This window comes from Platichthys flesus, chromosome 9 (genome assembly GCF_949316205.1).
Source record: "Platichthys flesus chromosome 9, fPlaFle2.1, whole genome shotgun sequence".
NCBI classification, from domain to species: Eukaryota; Metazoa; Chordata; class Actinopteri; order Pleuronectiformes; family Pleuronectidae; genus Platichthys; species Platichthys flesus.
Window position 1 is genome coordinate 14,225,091 of NC_084953.1, and position 19,261 is coordinate 14,244,351.

Sequence of the window (19,261 nt, forward strand, 5' to 3'; positions counted from 1 at the left end):
TACATAGCCAAATTATCAACGCGGTAGCATGCTGATGTTAGCGTTTAGCTCAAAGCACAGCTGTGTGACTAGCATGACTGCAGACTCTTATCTTGTTTAGAACAATTATGCGCTAAGATTAGCATAAAAGTGAGGACACAACCTCACCTTTTCCATCTGTGTTTTAGCTTCGTCTAATCAGTATCATCATCCAGCGTGAGACAGACTGTGAGACCCATCCGCCAACACACACACACACACACAGGACGCACAGACAAACAGCCAGATGGGGTGTAAATATAGACTCTGGAGTCGTGTGGAGAGAGTTGCCATCAGCCTGCCGGGTGAAGAATGAAGTCTTGTGCAGACGACTGAACACGCACAAGAACATCCCCTCACAGGCCAAGGTGACAGACTTACAGAGGGACTTTCTTGCATATTCACAGACATAACTTACCAGGTGTACCCCTGAATGTGTGTGTGTGGGTGTGTTCCTGTGTGTGTTTGTGTGTTGTTTGACAAACTACAGAGCCTGAACTCTAAGCCCAGGCAGCCCGCTCATTTCGAGGATGGATTGTTTACAAGTTAACAGCTTTTCATCTTTGTAGCAACCACGAGATTTGCAGCGCAGGTCATTTTTTATCATTATGAGAAATTGGAATCTTCATCTTTGTCTGTATGCCAGTTGTTTCAATTACACAGTTGTGACGGATAGATGGTCCAGCGGTCGACAGGCCGCATCTGCGTTTCAACAAGGTAATGACAGGGGAAACGTGACAGATAATGTCGCTGTGTTGCTCCATCATACTTCAGTCTTGTGAAGAATGGAGGAAGCTGAACATCAGTGCCTCAAGATAGGCTGAACACATTTATGGTTCAGGTTGTTTTGTGTTGGCGTCTTTACGAACATATGTAAGGATGGTAGGTATTGATGTGGGATTATGGAAGAGGCAGAGACAAATGTCTGAAAGGATGGATTGATATTTGTCATCATTGATTGTATATAACTGTATTTACTATATCCTTACTCTTGATTGGGAACATTGTCGCTATCTTGGTTCGCCACTTCTTCATTATGTGTGTATGATTGTCATCGTTACCTGCCCTGCTGCCTTAATGATCACAGCCGTAGCAACACCACTCATGGATGCTTGGTTGTTTTGTAAAAGCAGTGAAGTTATTGATATTGTCACTAATGTAGTCAGGGCCAGTCACCTCCGAATTTAAATCAGGCATAAGCGCATAAGTAATTACTTTTGTGTGTTCAGTGTAAATTTGAAGGTGTCATGCACCATAGAAAAACATTCTAAATTAATCCCTAAAGTCTGTTGTAATTTAAGCTGAGACCTCAAGTCACTTCAAGTTGGAATCTTTAGTTTACTCTGTACATTTGTAGCTGTATCTACGAATGTGGCTCGTGAGGTTTACGGAATCTCCTACTTTCAGCTGCTTCCCTAATGCATCTGATTTACAGACCTTTCTATAAAATGAACAACTTCACAACTAGTCATAGGTGCATTACAAGCACAAATAATAACAACAATTATTAATATTATTAGCAAATATCCTAAAACAATATATCAAATAATAATGTTATAAGTTACTTCAGTACAACTCCAAAAACAAGTCCCTACTACTTATGGCACAAACCATAGACTATGAAGATGGACAACACGACTTATTTTCGGACTTGAAGCCGAAGTATGTTGATCGCCACCTAGTGGCTGGCGGCAGTACGGGTCATAAATCTGAAGTGGATGGGACATGGACCACACCTCTGTAAAAATAATTCATAGATGGTTACTGTCATTTACATATAAAACACTTGTGTTTATTCCAGTGTAAATTTTTCCAGTAAATTTGCTTTTAATTATAAGATATTTGATGCTAAAAACAATGGAGTGAGACATCATGATTGACAGCTGAGACTGACTCACGATTGGTCGAGCACATGTTTCAGCGGGACCTCACAACTTCATCTCTCGATTGCTACTGTGCAGAATCTGAGTCTGACAGTTCGATATTTTGGCTTCATTCTGGTTAGCGGGAGGAGGAGGAGTAAAAAAAGATTTTTTGGCCACTTTTGTAAACACTGTGCTGACATATTAACCTGCAGCTATACCATTCACTCCACTGTACAAGGACACTGCCCCTTACCAATGGTCCACCACCCAATCTGCGTACCTCTGAGGTAGGACATGTTTTCACCTGCAGCTCATCCAGAAAACTGTTCTTAACTCTGGTGCCTCAGACATGAAGCTGGGCAGGAACGTGGCTCGTACCTTCCTTGATTACTACAAACTCAGCAACCTTATCAAGGACAACAGACCAACTCACATACAAAGGTAAAGCAGAATCATGTCATAAATACCAGTAGAAAATAAACCATTCAAAGATTTAACCTCTTCCTTTTGCATATTATTTAATGCATTTTTGCTGTTTCCAGCAAATTTCAGTCATTCACATTCATATGTTCTTGTCTCCAGCTCCGAGGTGAAGTCCCCGACAGGCAACGGAAAGGACAACGGCGTCGGCAGAGACGCAGTGGACAGACAGAGAGAGAAGAGCCAGGGTGTCAGGCACTAGACAGACAGATGGACACAGACTGAGCGTGTATCAAATGCAGAGCACCGTGGAAGGAGAATCCTTCACACTTCATTGCCTTTAGAGGCTCCACATTTCTCTGGCTTTGAAGTCTTATATTCAAAGACTTGTAACAGTGGGGTTGCTGGTATTTGGAGGAAATAAAATCAGATTGTCCTCTTGAGTTATTTAATCAGTATGAAATGTGGACTGTTGTAAACGAAGGGAAGACGGACTATAGTTACCATCTCTATCAGACACTGTATAAAGCAGGAGACAAAACACTTAAAGAATTCTAAATGGAATAGATCCTAAGACTCAAGATGGCGCTTTTATGACACATGTTCTGCCGCTCCCATAAAACATCAAATAAAACTTAGCAAGAAAATCCTGACATGCTTCATGACAGTTTCAACTGATGATTATTAATCATCAACTGTAATTTTAACATCAGACACAAGTGCTCTGGTGGGATGAGCTGACAGTGTTGTGTCACAGTACCTTGGATTTAACCAGAAAAGAGACTAGTGTCATGAAACCTTGCACATATGTTGTAGAAGTAAACACTTAAACGAGGGCAAACTTGTCAAACATTTTAAGTGTTTTTTAATTTGGATTTGACGGTTTTAGACTTATAACATATGGGTTTTATGTTCTGGTGAACATGGTAAGTGCAGTGAGAGCTCTTTCCCCATTCATTTTATTCTAAAGTGAATGTCCAGAGATGCTACCAAGGTGGCTGCCAAGTGATGACACTCACCTAAAAGTACTTTGTTTCTATTTAATCTGAGGCCTTCATTCAGCAGCTCATTTTGTGTGTACTTAGATATGTTTGTAAATAGATGCATGCTTCTCTGTTGCTCCTGACTTACTTTATGACATGACATGGATGATGTTATTATTGTTACACCTGGCATTAAAATGTGTTTTTTGTTTATCGCACTGCAATCAGATAGTGTTTGATGACATGAAAGTAAAGGTATAAAGGCACCCAAGACACAATGAAGGCGGATGGTGATCCGATCGGCCCTAAAACGTCCGGTGTTTGGACACACAAGTGTACATCCATTTGCTTTCATCATCCAAATACAACAAGTAGTGTTGACTTGATTATTCCTCACTATTGTTCCAAACTAGCACCAAGGCAGCTAGCAGCCATTAGCCAGTAAACACATGAAGCTGTCCTCTCATCAGTCCTGATGTTTTTCAAGAATAAATGTAGGAAATAATAAAGCAGTTTTAGTTTTTTTATGGAAGACACTGGAGACACATTAACACCTGGTGTAGACGTGATCAGGTCAAATATGTCGATATGCTTTTTAATATCGTGTGTGAACGGAGTCACTGTTGGTTTTATTATCAATTTCGCAATAAACACTTGTATCAACTAATCGTGATGTTGTACACTCAGTGGCCTGTGGGATCTGACAGAGAAAAAACAATGGAGACTGAGGATTACAAAAACACAACACATGACCACAGAGAAATGTGCAACAACCTAAAGATGCAAAACAACAACAAATGGACTCAAACTCACCTCAGAATGACAGAATATGCCCACAAAACGAACAATGTAACCACGGAGAGAATCAAAACTCACCAAATGATCATAAAGAGACCAAATAACTAAAGAGAAACAAGGACCCCGGGCATTCATGTGAGTGTATATGTGTGTTTGATAACATGGATTGATCTGATTGTGATCATGCAGAGTTTTGCTCTGTTAACAGTGGTGTCTGAACATGCACTGCTTTATTAAAACTCTAGGTTTTAGGACATTTTGAATTAAATGCTGTAAAGGCTGTAGGGGCAGATTTAACAAAGATATAGCTTTTACTGCTTGGTCACATGACTCCACAACTGCTTAGTCACTGTTGCTTTTGCTCACCTTCCTGATTGGATAGTTCAAATGTCAAACATACAGTAGCTGAACGGGCCCAAGCACATGCATTTTGAAGCGTTGCATGCGTTTTGCGCACTGCGGCCACGTAGCCCTAGTTTCGCATTATTTTGGAATATTTCCTTGCTGGACAGTCTGATTCTTACTCCGTACCAGCTGGTGGCGGTAGTGAGCCTCTTGTGGTGTTATTCGTTCAGTGTTAAAGAGCAGAGAACAAGAGCGTGGGTGTTCTGGCAGCTATGACAACGAAGTTTGAAAGTTGTCAGAATGGCTTCTGTGAGGAGGAAGAAGAGGGTTTCCTCCTCCAAAGTTCACCAGAAGTGTCTGAAGTGTAAAGTTCAGCTGGACATTCACACAGTGAGTCTCACACCTGCTACTGCTAGCAAGCTAACGAATATTTATCTGTGTTTATAATCCGTAGTTTTGGATTAAAATGCTGTAGATACTGACTGGGAACTAGCTAACAACGGATTTAGTTCAACGAATGACGTCCATAGTTCGTCTTTACGGATAATGATGACGACACGAGGAAGTAATCTATCTATCTAAAAGCAGAAGTAAGAGCTTAGCTTAACTATTTAACTTCTGCTGTTGGCCGTTAATCCACAAAACTAGATGTTCCTCATTGTTTGGATTCCTTGTGTTTAAGTACGAGGACACATTCAGAGAATTCAAGATTTTTTGTATTCGTTTCTGCTGTACACATGTATGTAAATGGTTTATTTGATGTGGTTAAATTCGTACTTTCACACCTCAACCACTGAATAGGTACCAGCAATATTGAGATACAACACATAGTTAATCTACCTACGAAGTGTTTGTCACTTGCGTCAAATCAGCCGACTCAGTAATTCTACTGCGCGCATATACTGACATGTATGGTAAACGCATCCAAAGCGTTTATTCAAAATAAACTTTGCTCAATAAATTCAGAGTGACTAGAACTAGAATAGCACTTTGAAATATCCTGAAATGATCTGTTCCACAGTGAAAATGTTGGACTTTACTTTGGAAAAAAATGTCTTAATCTCTACAGTAAAAATGTTTGATATTCAGTATGTAGGCAGTCAGAGAGGTCCTGAACACAGGCATATCAGTCTCACTCTGAAGTTATTCAGCCAAGTGTTTTTATAGAACTTTGAAATATCCAAAAATGAACTGATTTGATTGTACACATATTGGATCTACATTGGAAGATCTCTTAATCTATACAGTAAAAATGTTTGATATTCGGTATGTAAGTACTCAGGGAGTTCCTGAACACAGGCATATCAGTCTCTCTCTGAACTTATTGAGCAAAGTGTTTTTACAGTACTTTGAAGTATCCAGAAATTACCTACTCTTAGCTAAAAATGTGTGATTTTTATTTTGTAAAATCTCATAGTTGATATTGTCAAAATGCTATTCATAAAAATGACACAGTTAAGACAATATATACTTCTTTTGAATTTAATCCAAGAAATTATTTTTCTATTATATATTTTGTACAGGCTCCATGTCAACAGATTATTTTGAAAACCGGACGTAGGCCCACAAGTGTTCTTCACACGGAGTACTCCGTTGCCGTCCCCTTTCTGGGCGGTTTGGATGCGTTTACCATAAGTGTCAGAATATCAGTGCAGTAGAATTTCTGTGTCGGCTGATTTAACAACAGACATGCAAGAGTCGGCTGCCTTGACCGCAGTCTCTTAAAGAAGAGTTTAAAACCACAACCATCACCCAGCAGCAAAAATCTGTTGTCAAAGTTAAAGAAATACAAATTTGACCTTTATCCTGATAATTCTCAATATCGACTGTCAGTCATATCCCCCGTACCTTGGTTAAACTGTTCTCTTAATTTTTGCTTATTTTTCAACAAATGAATACATTATGTCATTTACGAAATGCATGTGTCACTGTTTACAGGTCACATGTCCAGGAGTGCTTCTGTCTAGAAAGAACAAGATCTACCTGAGTGTGTGTGTCATGGGCCAGTACAGGAAGACTCCCTGTTTACCTGCTGTCTTCCCTGTCCTCTTTCACCACAAAATGGTGTTTGTCAAGGTGAGAACAATAACATTTCATTCAGAAATAAGGTTGGGGAACAAAATATAGGACTCCTGTCTCTTTTTAGCGGCTTTGTTCAGATTTGGTTTATTGACTTGTGGTATATTTGTTACAATGTCAAAAAGAAATGCATTTTATAGCTCATCTTCATGTTAAAACCCTTCTGGGATATTAACATCTGTTCATATTATCTGCAGTGGATTAAACACAAAATAAATCTCCTTCCCAGTGTTTTCTTTCTCTTTTTTATGTTTGAATCCTTATGCTTATGTTTGTGCTGTTTGTTGATTACTTGCACTTGGACTCACTGCAGGCTTGAGGCTCGCAGCTTTCATTCATAACTGCTCATCTCTTTTTGAGTAGTGAGAAGCTAATTAAGCAACTGAGCATAGTTTTGCTCTTAAGTCTGTAAATCAGCAGCCCTCCAGCTTGAAGGCTCCTGCCCTATCTCCTGATGGAAGAGGCCTTCTCCTCCTCGGGGAGAGTGGCAGAGTTAGACACCGGGCAGTCTGCCTCGTGTTGTTATAACTATTGATCTGTCTGCACTCTGTCTGTTTCACCAGACTTTCCCCGGCGTTGTTGACCCTGCTGATGTAGCTGACCTCCTCGAAGGTAAACGGCCCACTGGGATTTGCTTCCTCATCTCGTAGTCCTGAGTCCTTGGCTATGCAAGCTTACAGGCTATTAGCTGTGAGGCTGATCATTAGCTCACACTCAATTTGTTCTTTTCTTCCTCTTAGCTGACACAACATCTTTTGAGCTGATTCAGTTGGTGCCTCCAGGTACGTTTTGTGATGATGCAGGTTTAAGTCTCCACTGTATCCAGTCATTACACTGCAAAACAGGATTTCTAACTTGATTTGTGGCCCTGTTTACTGCCTGTTTGTGTGCCTGTTTAGGGGGGGAGATCCTCGCCACAATGGAGGAAAGCAGCAGAGATTTCTTGTTCCCTGGTCCCAGACTGAGCTCAGGAGAACGAGCGGCAGAGAGAGAAATACTGATGAAGAAGTCCCCATTCTTTCCTGTAAGCTGTTTTCCATCTATTCCTTTGGTTTCTTTCTTAATCCTCCTTCTAACACCCAATTCTATATTCATCTAAAAATTAATTATGATTAATTATGTTACACGTATATATATATATAGTTGATTGTGAGCATTAAACAAGATTTATCAAGTGATTTACTCCTTTATACAGTAAAACAATAACTCACACAAAATGGTTCACATGCATGCTCAGAGAAGGAATAGCCTGTCACAGATATGGATTCCCCTTACATCTGCTGTGATTGGTTTCTTTTAAAGTAGTTAACTCTGCGAAAACACATACAATTGTAATTGTATGTAATTTGTGTTAACTCCTTAATATCCCAAGTGATAATTAGCAAATGAAAACAATAGCAGTTAAGAGAAAACTGGCTGAAACTAAAATCTGTTCTGTTCCGATTCGCCTGTTGGTAGATGAGGTACGTCAGAGAACTTGAATAATAAGGAGAATTTAGTTCCACGGTGACTATTGCAGAAAATGAAGATGCATGGAAAGTGACTGCAAACAAAATCAATTCCAGATTTATTCTTGTTATGGCCTCTATGATAAATGCAAAAAAGAAAAGGCAAAAAGTGTTGTAACATCCGTCAAATGCAAATATGTGCTGTGGCCTATTACTATTCTCAATTGCGCTGCCTCAGCTAACAGATTATTCATCATGATTAATGATATTTTGCAAAATTACATTGAAAAGTGACTCGTGTTTACCTCTAATTCTATACTGCAGTAATGTACAAGCTGGTCTAGTTTGAACCAACTTAACATTTTAAAATATATTGAATAACTTATAATCTTAAAAGCGAGAGGAGTAAACACACACACACACACACACACACACACACACACACACACACACACACACACTTCAGTCCAAACAATATATACTTGATGTGTAACACACGTCATTTAGGCCCGCTAATGGACCAGAGCTACAGTTTAATTCCAGGGCAAGGGTATTTTTGTCAGTCGTTGCGTTTGTAAATCAAATGTCAAAGCAAACCCACATTGCGCTCACCATGTGAACTTGCCTGAGTGGAAATATTACACATGTCATTCACAGAGCCGAGAAGATTGTTGCCTTCTCTAAGTGAGTCTCCTTCTAATCTCAGTGGCTCGTACATATATGCACATGACAGGCAGGTACGCTACCAAGGTAACTTATTCAAAAGCACTGTCTCATCCTGGACAAAGTGAGGTTATTCATTCAGACAAGATGGCATTTTACTTGTTCATCTGTCATCTGTCTTTGCAAAAAAAACAAAGTAATAACCTCCTCTCTTTTCAATCACCTCAACTCTTATATCATCTCTTCTCCTCGCTTCTTTCTCCCCCTCTTTTATTGCTTCATCTCTCTGTGGCTGCGGGTTACTTCTCTCTCCTCCCGTAACCGGCATATTTAAATGTTTTTAAACACCGTTCCCCTCTCTGCGGCTTTTATGTGTTTGTGTTTGAAGGCCTACATAGCAATTTAGATGTCTCTCTCTCTGAATGCCATATTATTTAAACATCACTGGAGCCTGTCACTGTTCGGCAATTTGTTTGTTTTTTTCAAACCATGCGTAGATTGAAGTGTTGTGGTTGTAAATTGGTGCAGCAAACAAGCTCTTTTATCTGTCCCTTTGTCTTCATCTCACTGTTCAAGGTGTTGTGCTTGGTCCTTTTGTCTCTCTCCCTCTAGGGAATCTCCCTCAAAGTGCAGTTCACAACGACATCAGTCTTAGAGGAGAGTGATGGGAGAGAAGGCTGGCCGGCCTCGCCTGTACGTATATTATTTCATCACACGCCCACACACACACACACGGTATGGTTTTTTACATTTGTTGATGCTTTTGTTGTTGATGTGTGAAATGCTCTGGAACAAGTCTATCTAAATGTTGCCGTGTGTTTGTGGCCTTTCAGAATAGCTTTGTCCAAACACAAACAGTTCAAATTCAACAAATTGCTCCTCATAAGTCGAGCAACCATCACCACAGACAGTTCAAAGTGTCTGAGGTGAGAACACATCGCAGCTGCATACTCTCATCTCATCTCAATGCAAGTGTTGACCCCAGTTACAACACTGGTGACTCATCTCCGGTGGCCTCTGATGAGTATCGCTCACCATCAGATTTGTTTGTTTTCACCATACATACCCACCTTCTCTTGTTGCCATGGCTACTGCATCTATCCATACTGGCAGTGTTTCAAGGGTATCCGTTCTCTCCTTGTGAATGTAATTACGCGGCGGCAGATCTGTGTTGCTGATAGCGAGACTTCTCTCACATCTGCGACTAGCTCGGAGTTGACATCATTTTTCTGTCACAGAACCAGTCGGTCAGCATCTTACATTTACCATTATAGACATGATTCTCCTCAACTGTCTCCTAGACCTGGGTTGATCCACTTGTCCTGCTTAGGTCAGGTTTACGAGCTTAAATCGGTTTGATTACAAGGGAACTGGCTGAACTGATATTTGTCATTCTGGTGGGTTCGTCAAATTAAAAAGTCACCTACATCGGCAACCTGTGAGATCATATATGAGCGGAGGAAGGGGGAGGATGTGCACGGCGACCACTGGGTCTGTTTTTGTTCATGTGTTGTTTGGGGGTGAGGATGAGAGGAGACATGGCAGACTCAGGGTTGTTCCCCCGGAAGTCTTGAACAAAGGGTCATGTTTTTATTACATTTGAGGCGGTAGTAGTTCACCTGGCAATTTTGTGAGCGCTCCAGGGAATTCTGCATGACACATCTCCATCCTGTCCTCATCACCTGCATGTGCTGCGTCTCCTGATATCTGACGTTGATTTGTTCATAGACAGGCCTCTCAGATAATAACTTTAAGAGATTTATTTAATTGTGATTCTTTCTATCTATCTGTCAGCTTCCCATCCACTGTTTTCAACACAGAGCTTATACACTTAATTTACTTATTTAATCATCAATTAGCACAAAGCTTTTACTAAATGATTATTGGACATTTTTGAATCAAATTGCTAAACAGTCTCTCTTTGCTCTTTGGCGTTTTGTTTCACATGTATCGACTTTCTATCACTCGTGAGGATGAAATTAAATATTTTTGTTTGTAGAGACCATTGCTGAATCCTTAGATTGCAGACAAAAGCGCCAGAGGTGGGTTGAAAAGAGACTCTTTATTTTTTTTTTAAGCAGGATGAATAAAAGTCTTTCACAAGCAATCCTCTTAGAACCACATGATCCATCACACAGTGGTCGGCATGCGGTACCAAAAACACCGCCGCGCATTTCCCAGGCTAAGCTATTTGTTTAAATGGGATGTCATTCACAGCAAAGAAGATTGTCAGAGTGTTCTCCTGGCCCCTCGGGGGATGTCTGGATCAGAGCACCGCTGTGGCTGTCAGACAGTAGAATTTCTCCATTTTCTCTTTCCTAATGGCTCCTCAGCGTAGGCATTTCCCTGACTGTCAGCCCCCCAGCTGACAAACCATGTTTTAATAGATTTAGACGGATAGCAACTTCCAAAAAACTCCCGAAAAAACTGAAACTGCAGTTGTGAATATACACAACTGCAGTTACCCAGTGTCTTCTCCTTCTCTGTCTACTCTAATTTAAGTTGCTAGTTTTTAATCCCAAAGTTATTTTGATTAATAATCCACAACCAAAGCCTTGTTCTTAATACCAAAAGCAGCTAATCACATCAGAGCTGCTTCTTCCACTCGGGAACAGTGACAGTCAGTGTTTGTCCACAGTGGAGAGGAGAGGAGCTGAGCAAGTGTGAGATGGTGGAGGATGAGTGGAGCGAAGGGCATGCTCGTCTTAATTCCATTAAATCAGACCACTCTCAAATGGCAACATTAATGAAGATTTATTCATAATTTGGTTTCTCTTAGAAATAGTTTTAATGTTGTGTGATTCCCCAATTAGCATTTCGATTATCTCTTTTTACAGCCAGGTAATGCCTCTTTATAATATTAGACTGGAGATGGCCATCAAATGCAATTAACATTTTATCTTAATGTATTTATCCCGGGCTGGCATTACCCACAGGAAGAGGGATATTGCATCGGAGAATGATGTTAGTGGCCATTAGAGTTATTGAAGTAATTCTGCAGAGGTTGTCTCCATGGAAGTGGCGACTGTGAGAGCTGTTGTTGTTGTAACACTTAAGCCGAATGATTAGCTAATGGTTTAATGGTAGGTCCAGAGAGAACAAGTCTGTGTCGAAAGTGAAAGCAGCTGCCTTAATGGCTAAAAGGCCTAGTGCTTCAGTGGAGGAATAACACGTTGGTCTGCAGAGAAATCTGAACTGCTGAGACAAATGCGTGTGTGTCACCTCGAGGTGGAGACCTGAGAGAGTAGTTTGACATGTTAGAACAGCACATAAACATTCTCTCTCTGTTTCTCTCTCATACTCTGTCCCTGCCTCCCCAGAACTGCTGTCTTTCTCCTGTGAAGCCATCTGTAACCCTGGCCAGACAAAGCTCGGAGAAGAAGTCTTCACCGTCCAGGCATTTCTCCAGGACGGATGACGGGGACCACATCTCTTTGAGAGATGGAAAAGAAAAGCAAAATATTGAGGCGAACATTGCAAACTCTGCACGGCCATCATCATCATCCAGACATCATCCCCTTCCTTCTTCACCCCCGTCTGGCCACAGTCACCAGAAACAGAAGAAGGAAAGAAAACAAGCTTCTGTCGACTGTGGCTACCAGCAGCCCACAGTTTCCTCAAGGACTCGAGCCCTGTCCCCTTACACTCACCGCAAGATGTGCCAGCTCTCGGAGGATGCCAGGCAGAGGCTCAGCCACCTCCGGCTGGGGCCTCACCACTTCAGGAAGGAGACTGAGAGCCAGCCGCCCTTTTTGGTTAGTAACATCAAATACAACGTTCAGCTAACATGAAAACTAGTTTATGCTTTTTCATATTGTGGCTGATCTGTGTATGTCTCTAACCTGTTTTTAAAATAGTTAATTTTGACTTTTCACTGTGATTTAAAACTTAATTCTATTTATTTAGAGTTTTATTTATTTCTCAAAAATTCACAGTAAAAAACAGTTGCCTGTTGTAATGTTGCAGGTGATTTATGTGTACACATCCAAACGGAAGGACACCGATAAGAAAAGTGCTATGAGTCTTTATTTAATACCAGTAATACACATGTTCAGTAATCAGGGGTTATAACGTTAATGGGATCCTGATTTGATGCAGCTCAAACCTCAGCGGGAGCTTCCCAAAATTTGACTTAATCTAGCGGCCAGATTAAGTGGAGGGCATAATAAGAGCAGTGTTAATCTTTTTACCTGAGCTGTTAATGCATTTTGACGTCATGAAAAAGTTTCAGACCTGTAATACGGTCAGTTATCCTCACTCAGGGGCTGGAATGTTCTTTAATAGCACAGAACCTGTGATTAGGCTTGTAGACAGTTATTTGTTAACACTTGAATTATGACCATATAACTGTTATGAGAGATTTGCATATAAAAGGGACGGTTTTCTGATCACACAGCCTTGGGGAATACTATACAATCGATGGACAAGAACAACACAGCCTCTAGTCCTCTACTCCTCCCCCTCTCTGTTCCCCACTGAATCCCCCACGTCCTCATTTACATGAAATCTAATCCTATGGTATGAATATAAAAATCCACTGGCATGCTGTTATTAAAGGGAATGATTAGGGACAGAGTTGTTTTTGTCACACACATGAATGGAAACTCACTTCAATACAACTGCCGTTTTTTATTAAAGAGAGGAGCACTTCTCTTCCTGCCCTGCTTTTCCTGGGGGAATCTCCTGTCGACAATTAACCCTGGTAATTGTGAGTCAAGCTGCAATTAACAAATAGATACCTAATGAAGTAGCTTAGCCCCATGGTGAATGCATTATCAGTGCACATTGCAGAGCCTCAACTCCTGGTTGGTGTGTAGAGGGAAGCACTTTCCTGAAGATAGCCTGAGCGGTGTTGTTTGAGGTTCTGTGCTGAAGGTGATTACTCTGTGAACATCTTTTTTTTTTTCATGCCTGATTGTAATTTTGGTGAAATGCTTTGGGGCTGGGACAAACAAATATGTTTGCTGTTGTTGATATATTTCATTCATTACAGAAGACAAAACATATCTGTTTTTCCTGTTTAGTTTCAGAAAAGTTACACTGTTAGTTTTTTGCTGTTTAACAGCCAGTTATTTCTCTCATGTTTTTACACCAGGTCTCTCATTCCTGTAGCGACTCGATGGTGGTGACTCCATCCTCCTCTCCCCACAGTGACAGCATGCATCGACGCTCTCTTTGCTTCTCAGTTAATCAAACAGGTACTGTAGAGCAAAATACATACAACCAAAGCCACCCTTTATGTTTAACTCAATTATGGTAAATGGTCTGTATTTATATAATGTTTTTTTTGGTCTTGATGATCATTCAAAGTCTGGAGGAAAGGTTCAAACCTCCAGGAGACCTAGAGCTTCTGTGATTTTATTCAACTCTAACTTGTCTTTGTCTTTGCAGATTCTTCCCTTCTGGGTAGTTACAGACCAAGAACAGTGAGAGTAAGTTTAATCATTACACTTTAGACAAACAGTCAACAACTTTCTCAGTACAACAGCACATCAGTAGCAAGTCATCAGATAAATCTTTTACACACATTACAAAGTGGACTTATTTACACAACTGACTGTTTTATTATGCTTTTCAGTACTGTGCCGATACTGTCAGTTATCCTAGCACACATGTTTGATAAAAATCTAAAATGTTCCTGCTTCTACTTGAAATATCATTAATTTCCTTGATGTTATGTCTACATTTTAAGTATTTTCTTGACTTTTGCCTAAACCCTGTTGCCCTGTGGCCTCTCCCAGGTGAAGTCAGGATCTGTGAGGGAGCGGTCGTCTCCAGAGACACAGTCCAGACATGAAGCCAAAAGCTCTGTGATAGATTCTGATCCTTCTCAAGCGGCCCTGGCTGCGCCAATATCCAGACGTCGTCTGGATCTCAGCAACAATTCCATCAGAGGAAGGTAAAAACATTTTCCTCGACCTGACCCTGAAAATGAGCGTTCATAATCGTCCTACCAATTAAAAAGTTGATCTTTAGTTCTTATACCAGGAGTTAGGGACCTTTTTAAGGTTCCTTTTAATTATCATAACATCCTTTGTGCAGTTGACTGAATTATTTAAGACATATATCCCACTAACCCAACTCTCTTTTGGCATCTGTCTAATGTCGGATGGTAGTGATGATGACATGAAAAGGTCTTGCTTAGGTAATCCTCACCTTTGGCAGTGGCACATGTGGCTTGCAACGTCAGTGAAACCTTCTGCAGATCAAACTCTGCAGTCATCCCTCACACCAAAAATTATAGTTAGTTATGCAGTGTTTGCTCAACCTGTTTTTATATCTTGTGCTGTATCAAAAATCTCCTCTGCGTAAAAACAAACTGACACTTTAGAACAATATTAATTTGGTTCTAGCAGCTCTGCAGCCGCAACACGGGTCCTTGCTCAAATGCTCCTTCTTCATGAGGTTTCAGCTTCTTAGCTTTTAGCTTGTTCACTACAAAACGTCTGTGTACAACATAGTCTCTGTCAGAATGTGGTCTTGTGAAAGAAGCTAGTTGGGCATAAAAATGCATCAAACCGTTCCAGTTTAGTTTCCAGCTGTAGCGACCTACAGATAGGTCTTTTGAGGTCTTCATTTTATTTCCTGTAAGTGAAGAAAAAACATTTTGTTTTTTTGAAAAGTTTTCATTCAGGATCCTTCAACAAACCTTTAGGAGTTGGGGAACTCTCAAGGATGAATAGTTTGAAAGGTAAAGGGTTCCCCACCCTGTGTTAGGTTTGTACTGCTGCCTGCATCACAGGCATGTTTCAGTAGATTTTCCTTACTGTGAAAGAAGAAGAGAGTCAGCAGCAGTTTTTGCATGTTTTTTTTAAAACTTTGTTATCTCTCCTTAAACGTGAAGGGTAGAGACCTTCAGCTGTACATGTGTGCACCACTCTCCACACAACCTCTGAACTCTGAGTTTGACTTCTCCAGCCACAAAACCAGCAGATTTTCTTTACAATCACGTCTGAGGAAAAAACATAATCCTCTTTTTTGTTGGTGTTTGCTCTGAATTTATCCTGATCCATCTGTGCAAATCATCTGTGTTTGGTTAAAGGATCTTAAAAGCAGAAGAGACACCTGTGTGAGTTTCCAATTACTGTGTACAGCAAATATATGGCAATCCCCCCCAGACATTAGTCATACACTGCCGCCGCTTTGTGTGTGTGCTTGCGTGCACTCACACACGTCCAATCTTTAATTTTGATCACATTCGACAGGCAGGATGAATTCCCCTCCACCTCTTAAATTACAGAAGCTGATGTCTTGTCATGTTTGTTCATTACTGAGAGAAGAGGCAGAGAGAAAAGAGAACAAAGAGGAAAATGGTATTGATTTGTGTTTCAGCCTGAGCCTGATGCATTTGACCCGATGCATGCTTTAATACATCCAGAGAGACCTTGTCATCGATCATGGCAGCAGTGAGCTGAACACACCGAGGGGACCGATGTTCCATTTGTTTGTTTATTTGCTTCTGCTCTCCTTTCCCCCGTCCCTTCAGCTCAGTCCATAAGTAAACATTAAAATCAATAAGCAATCTTAAATTGCAAAGTAAATTGTAGGAAATGAATGATACTTTTCTCTCAATTGAAAACGCGACAGGAGTTGCAGGGCGGGAGATTAGAGCGGGCCTCTGTAGATTCCCTCCGACAGGGAGAGGGGCACGTCTTGCCACGAGTCTCTGATGTATAAAGAAAATGACAGCTGCCAGTGGCAACGTTTGCCCCCTAAGCCCCAAAGTCTCAGTCTATTCATGTCTCTGGATGATTTGTCCTTGATGACTTTCTGAAGCAGGTAGTGAGTTTATGTGATTACACATGAAAAGCTCCTGTTGTCACACTGAGAGTCTGGACAAGACACCAGTCCGTCAGTCAGCCACCCCCCCACTCCCTTCAAATAGACAGAAGTGAACAGTAATAAATTGCAGTATCGCCTCTCATCCATATCTGTCTGTCAGTGCAATCTGTCATCTCACCAGTGCCCTTGGCCAACTTCCACACACATTTATATTGTGTTGATGAAACATGTTTATGCCTCCAGATCAGTTGGTTCTGTTATTTGAGAAATTACTTGTTTCGCACAAAGGGTTGAATGTAGAGGAGACCAAGTCTAAACTAGGGCTACGTTATAGCACTAACAGGCCCGAGCACAGGTATTTTGATGCCAGTTGCGGTCGGTGGAGAGAGCATTCAATGACCAAGCGCACGTCTCCATGTTGAATGTGTTTTACGCACTGCGGTAAGGACAAACAATTCACTTTCTTTGTCCGTCACACGATGTCGACCCTTGCCTGCTAATTGCTCAATACGGTCCACGCTATCATATAGCACATCACGCTGTAAAAAATGTATGTAAATCAAATAATTGTAAAAAGCTTACTTCCTGTTGCCAGTAGGTGGCGCCATCACTATAATTACATTCGTTTAGTAATGTGTCATTTCTTGGTGTTTCTAAGGCTCCAGACCAGTCAGCCCATTCCATCCCACTGGGAGGAGATCCACAGCCGAGTCCAGAGGATCCTGCAGACTCACAGAACAACCTGGGACCACAGAGTGAAGTTTGACCTTTAACCTTTTGATCTAGCCTCTTTCGTCTGCACTAACTTGTTGATGCATACTAACACGAACACACTTTTTTAAACTTAAGAATCACCACTCAATTCGATATTCATTTACATTTCAAACCCCCGAGGCACTTGCTGAACAGTTTGTGTCGTCACTACACTCAGAAAAGGAAGGTGATGTTCAGACGTGTGGAGCAGCTCCTCTTCCTCCCACTCGTCAGCTGGGCTGTGTTTTAAGACAGGTGTGGGGCGGGGGACATGGTGAATGTAAGCTGCAGCTGTTAGGAGCTCATCTCTCGAAACACAAAAGAGAAACAAAGAGGGAGCCAAGAGCCACTGTAGAGATTTAAGAGAGAGAGGAACAAAAATAGAATCCTGAATGAAAGACACAGTGATATTTAGCAGTAAGTTACACTGAAATATGTTAAATGAGGTTGTCAGCTGATATTTGGATCCCAGGTGTTTGCAGTTACTGTACCATGGACTCTGTTCTTTTCATTAATTTAATTATTTACACCGAAGCTTTTCCTACTGCAACATGTCAGAATGTGTCATGTGCAAAAATAGACTTACCACCCTGCTGTTGTGTCCCTCAAGCAACCAGTGCAGTGTCAGTCCCACCTGGTGTTCCAAGCATATTGCATTCACAGTAATATACTGTATAAACTGTGACCTCAACCTTTGACCCCTGATATCAGTTAATCCGTGAATCTAAGTGAACATTTGTGCCAAATTTGAAAGGATTCTCTTGAGGCATTTATAAGATAACATGTTCCAATGGCAAAAGAGGGGTTTTGTAAGGTCACTGTGACCTTTGACCTGCGACGTGTGAGTCGGAGTGAACTGAATTCAAAGAAATTGAATTCAAGGTGTTGAAGAGATAGTGTTCTGTTGCTGGCACAGCGACATAAAATCCCATGTGACAGTATTAAACAAAGGAGCTTGCTTCTTTTATTACAGTTAGATTAAATTAGGTGCAGATGTTATTAGATATTTATTTTATATAAAGGAAATATTTTAAATTTTACAGATGGTGATTACACTGAATGATCTGGTTTCTTCAAAGCACTGGTAACATTTAACTCAATGTGCAAAGGGTCTGATTAATGATCAAACTCCATTCCATGTGTATTCCTCATATTGATGAACAACTCAGTCAGCAGGTGTCAGATTGTGCTGCTCACTTCCAAACACGACACGTTACAGAAACTCCAACTACTGTCAAATATGCTGTAAAAAAATAATCTGTGAATACTCAACACAGCAGAAAATGTCCGACTGACACAGATTCTTGGTCCTGTATGTATATATAATTATCAATGATTCTTAAGATGTCAACAACCATTTTTCTGCACTGCTTTCCTGTAACTTTTTAATATGTTTATATCTGGCTTATTGTTGCCGTCGCTTGTCAGTCATCTCTAAGTGACAGTAACATTTTATTAAAGCGGGCATTTTTTTAAAGGTAGATATATCAGGTCATTCTGATTGATCATGAAGCAGAGCAGTTAGTTTTCTGAACAGGTATCCCTGTTGATTAAATTTAGATTTCACGGATAAAAACCCTCTCCAATGCACTTTGCGATGGGTAAATTGGTGCATTTCTGACAGACTTGCCGAAAATATCTGCAAACCGATGAATCACTCAGGCTGATGTTTTTATATACGATTATATTTATCTTCACTGCAGATTATATTTATCTTCACTGCAGATTATATTTATCTTCACTGCAGGTATTATTTATAACAGTATTTATGGCAATCACCAAAATGCATGTGATTTTCAATTGAAATATTCAGTTTGCATTTTCAAAGGAAGGAAGCATATTGAATATTAAAATTCATATAAAACCCTTTATTTGAAGTTGTTTTTATTTCTCTGCAGTTTAGGTTTACATTGCGTTTCAGTACTAATATTGTCAGTGTTTCTAAATATTAAAAAGTGTGATAATACAAATAGCCGCTTGAAGTTGATTGTGATTCCTCAGTCATGTTTCAATGTGTTGAACTAATTCAGTTCATCTCCTGCTCATTCTGCTTTGTTTATGTTGTGAAACAAAAATCATTTATTGTGTTTAACTTTGTTTCTCCCTC

At 40.5% G+C, this 19,261-nt stretch overlaps 2 protein-coding genes across 3 annotated transcripts in view; both read left to right on the forward strand.

Annotated features, from left to right (window-relative positions):
• agbl4 (AGBL carboxypeptidase 4) overlaps positions 1-3,925 on the forward strand; it is a 279,201-nt gene extending 275,276 nt beyond the window's left edge. Inside the window, exons 12-13 of the mRNA XM_062394806.1 lie at positions 2,231-2,324; positions 2,466-3,925. Of these exons, the coding sequence (XP_062250790.1) occupies positions 2,231-2,324; positions 2,466-2,565 (194 nt within the window). The 3' untranslated portion in view covers positions 2,566-3,925. The remainder of the gene's footprint in view (positions 1-2,230; positions 2,325-2,465) is intronic.
• A 766-nt stretch (positions 3,926-4,691) lies between these two features.
• On the forward strand, positions 4,692-19,252 carry spata6 (spermatogenesis associated 6). 2 transcript variants are annotated; one of them, XR_009921935.1, is made up of 12 exons: positions 4,692-4,819; positions 6,368-6,505; positions 7,072-7,120; positions 7,249-7,290; positions 7,408-7,532; positions 9,232-9,312; positions 11,940-12,374; positions 13,715-13,817; positions 14,011-14,051; positions 14,361-14,518; positions 17,060-18,461; positions 18,499-19,252. XR_009921935.1 is itself a non-coding variant. In XM_062395302.1 (11 exons), exons 1-11 carry the CDS (start codon positions 4,730-4,732, stop codon positions 17,172-17,174), a joined length of 1,377 nt encoding a protein of 458 aa, XP_062251286.1. In that variant the 5' UTR covers positions 4,692-4,729; the 3' UTR covers positions 17,175-19,252. The 2 variants fall into 2 exon arrangements, 1 of the variants encoding a protein (XP_062251286.1); XM_062395302.1 differs by having other exon boundaries at positions 17,060-19,252.
• The last annotated feature ends 9 nt before the right edge of the window (positions 19,253-19,261 follow it).

What these genes read in the sequence shown, in the direction of transcription:
- spata6 (XM_062395302.1), top strand. Translation starts at nt 4,730, where the DNA reads ATGGCTTCTGTGAGGAGGAAGAAGAGGGTTTCCTCCTCCAAAGTTCAC. An exon ending in GATTCAGTTGGTGCCTCCAG is followed by an intron (nt 7,291 to 7,407) that starts GTACGTTTTGTG and finishes GTGCCTGTTTAG; the next exon opens with GGGGGGAGATCCTCGCCACA. An exon ending in AACAATTCCATCAGAGGAAG is followed by an intron (nt 14,519 to 17,059) that starts GTAAAAACATTT and finishes GGTGTTTCTAAG; the next exon opens with GCTCCAGACCAGTCAGCCCA.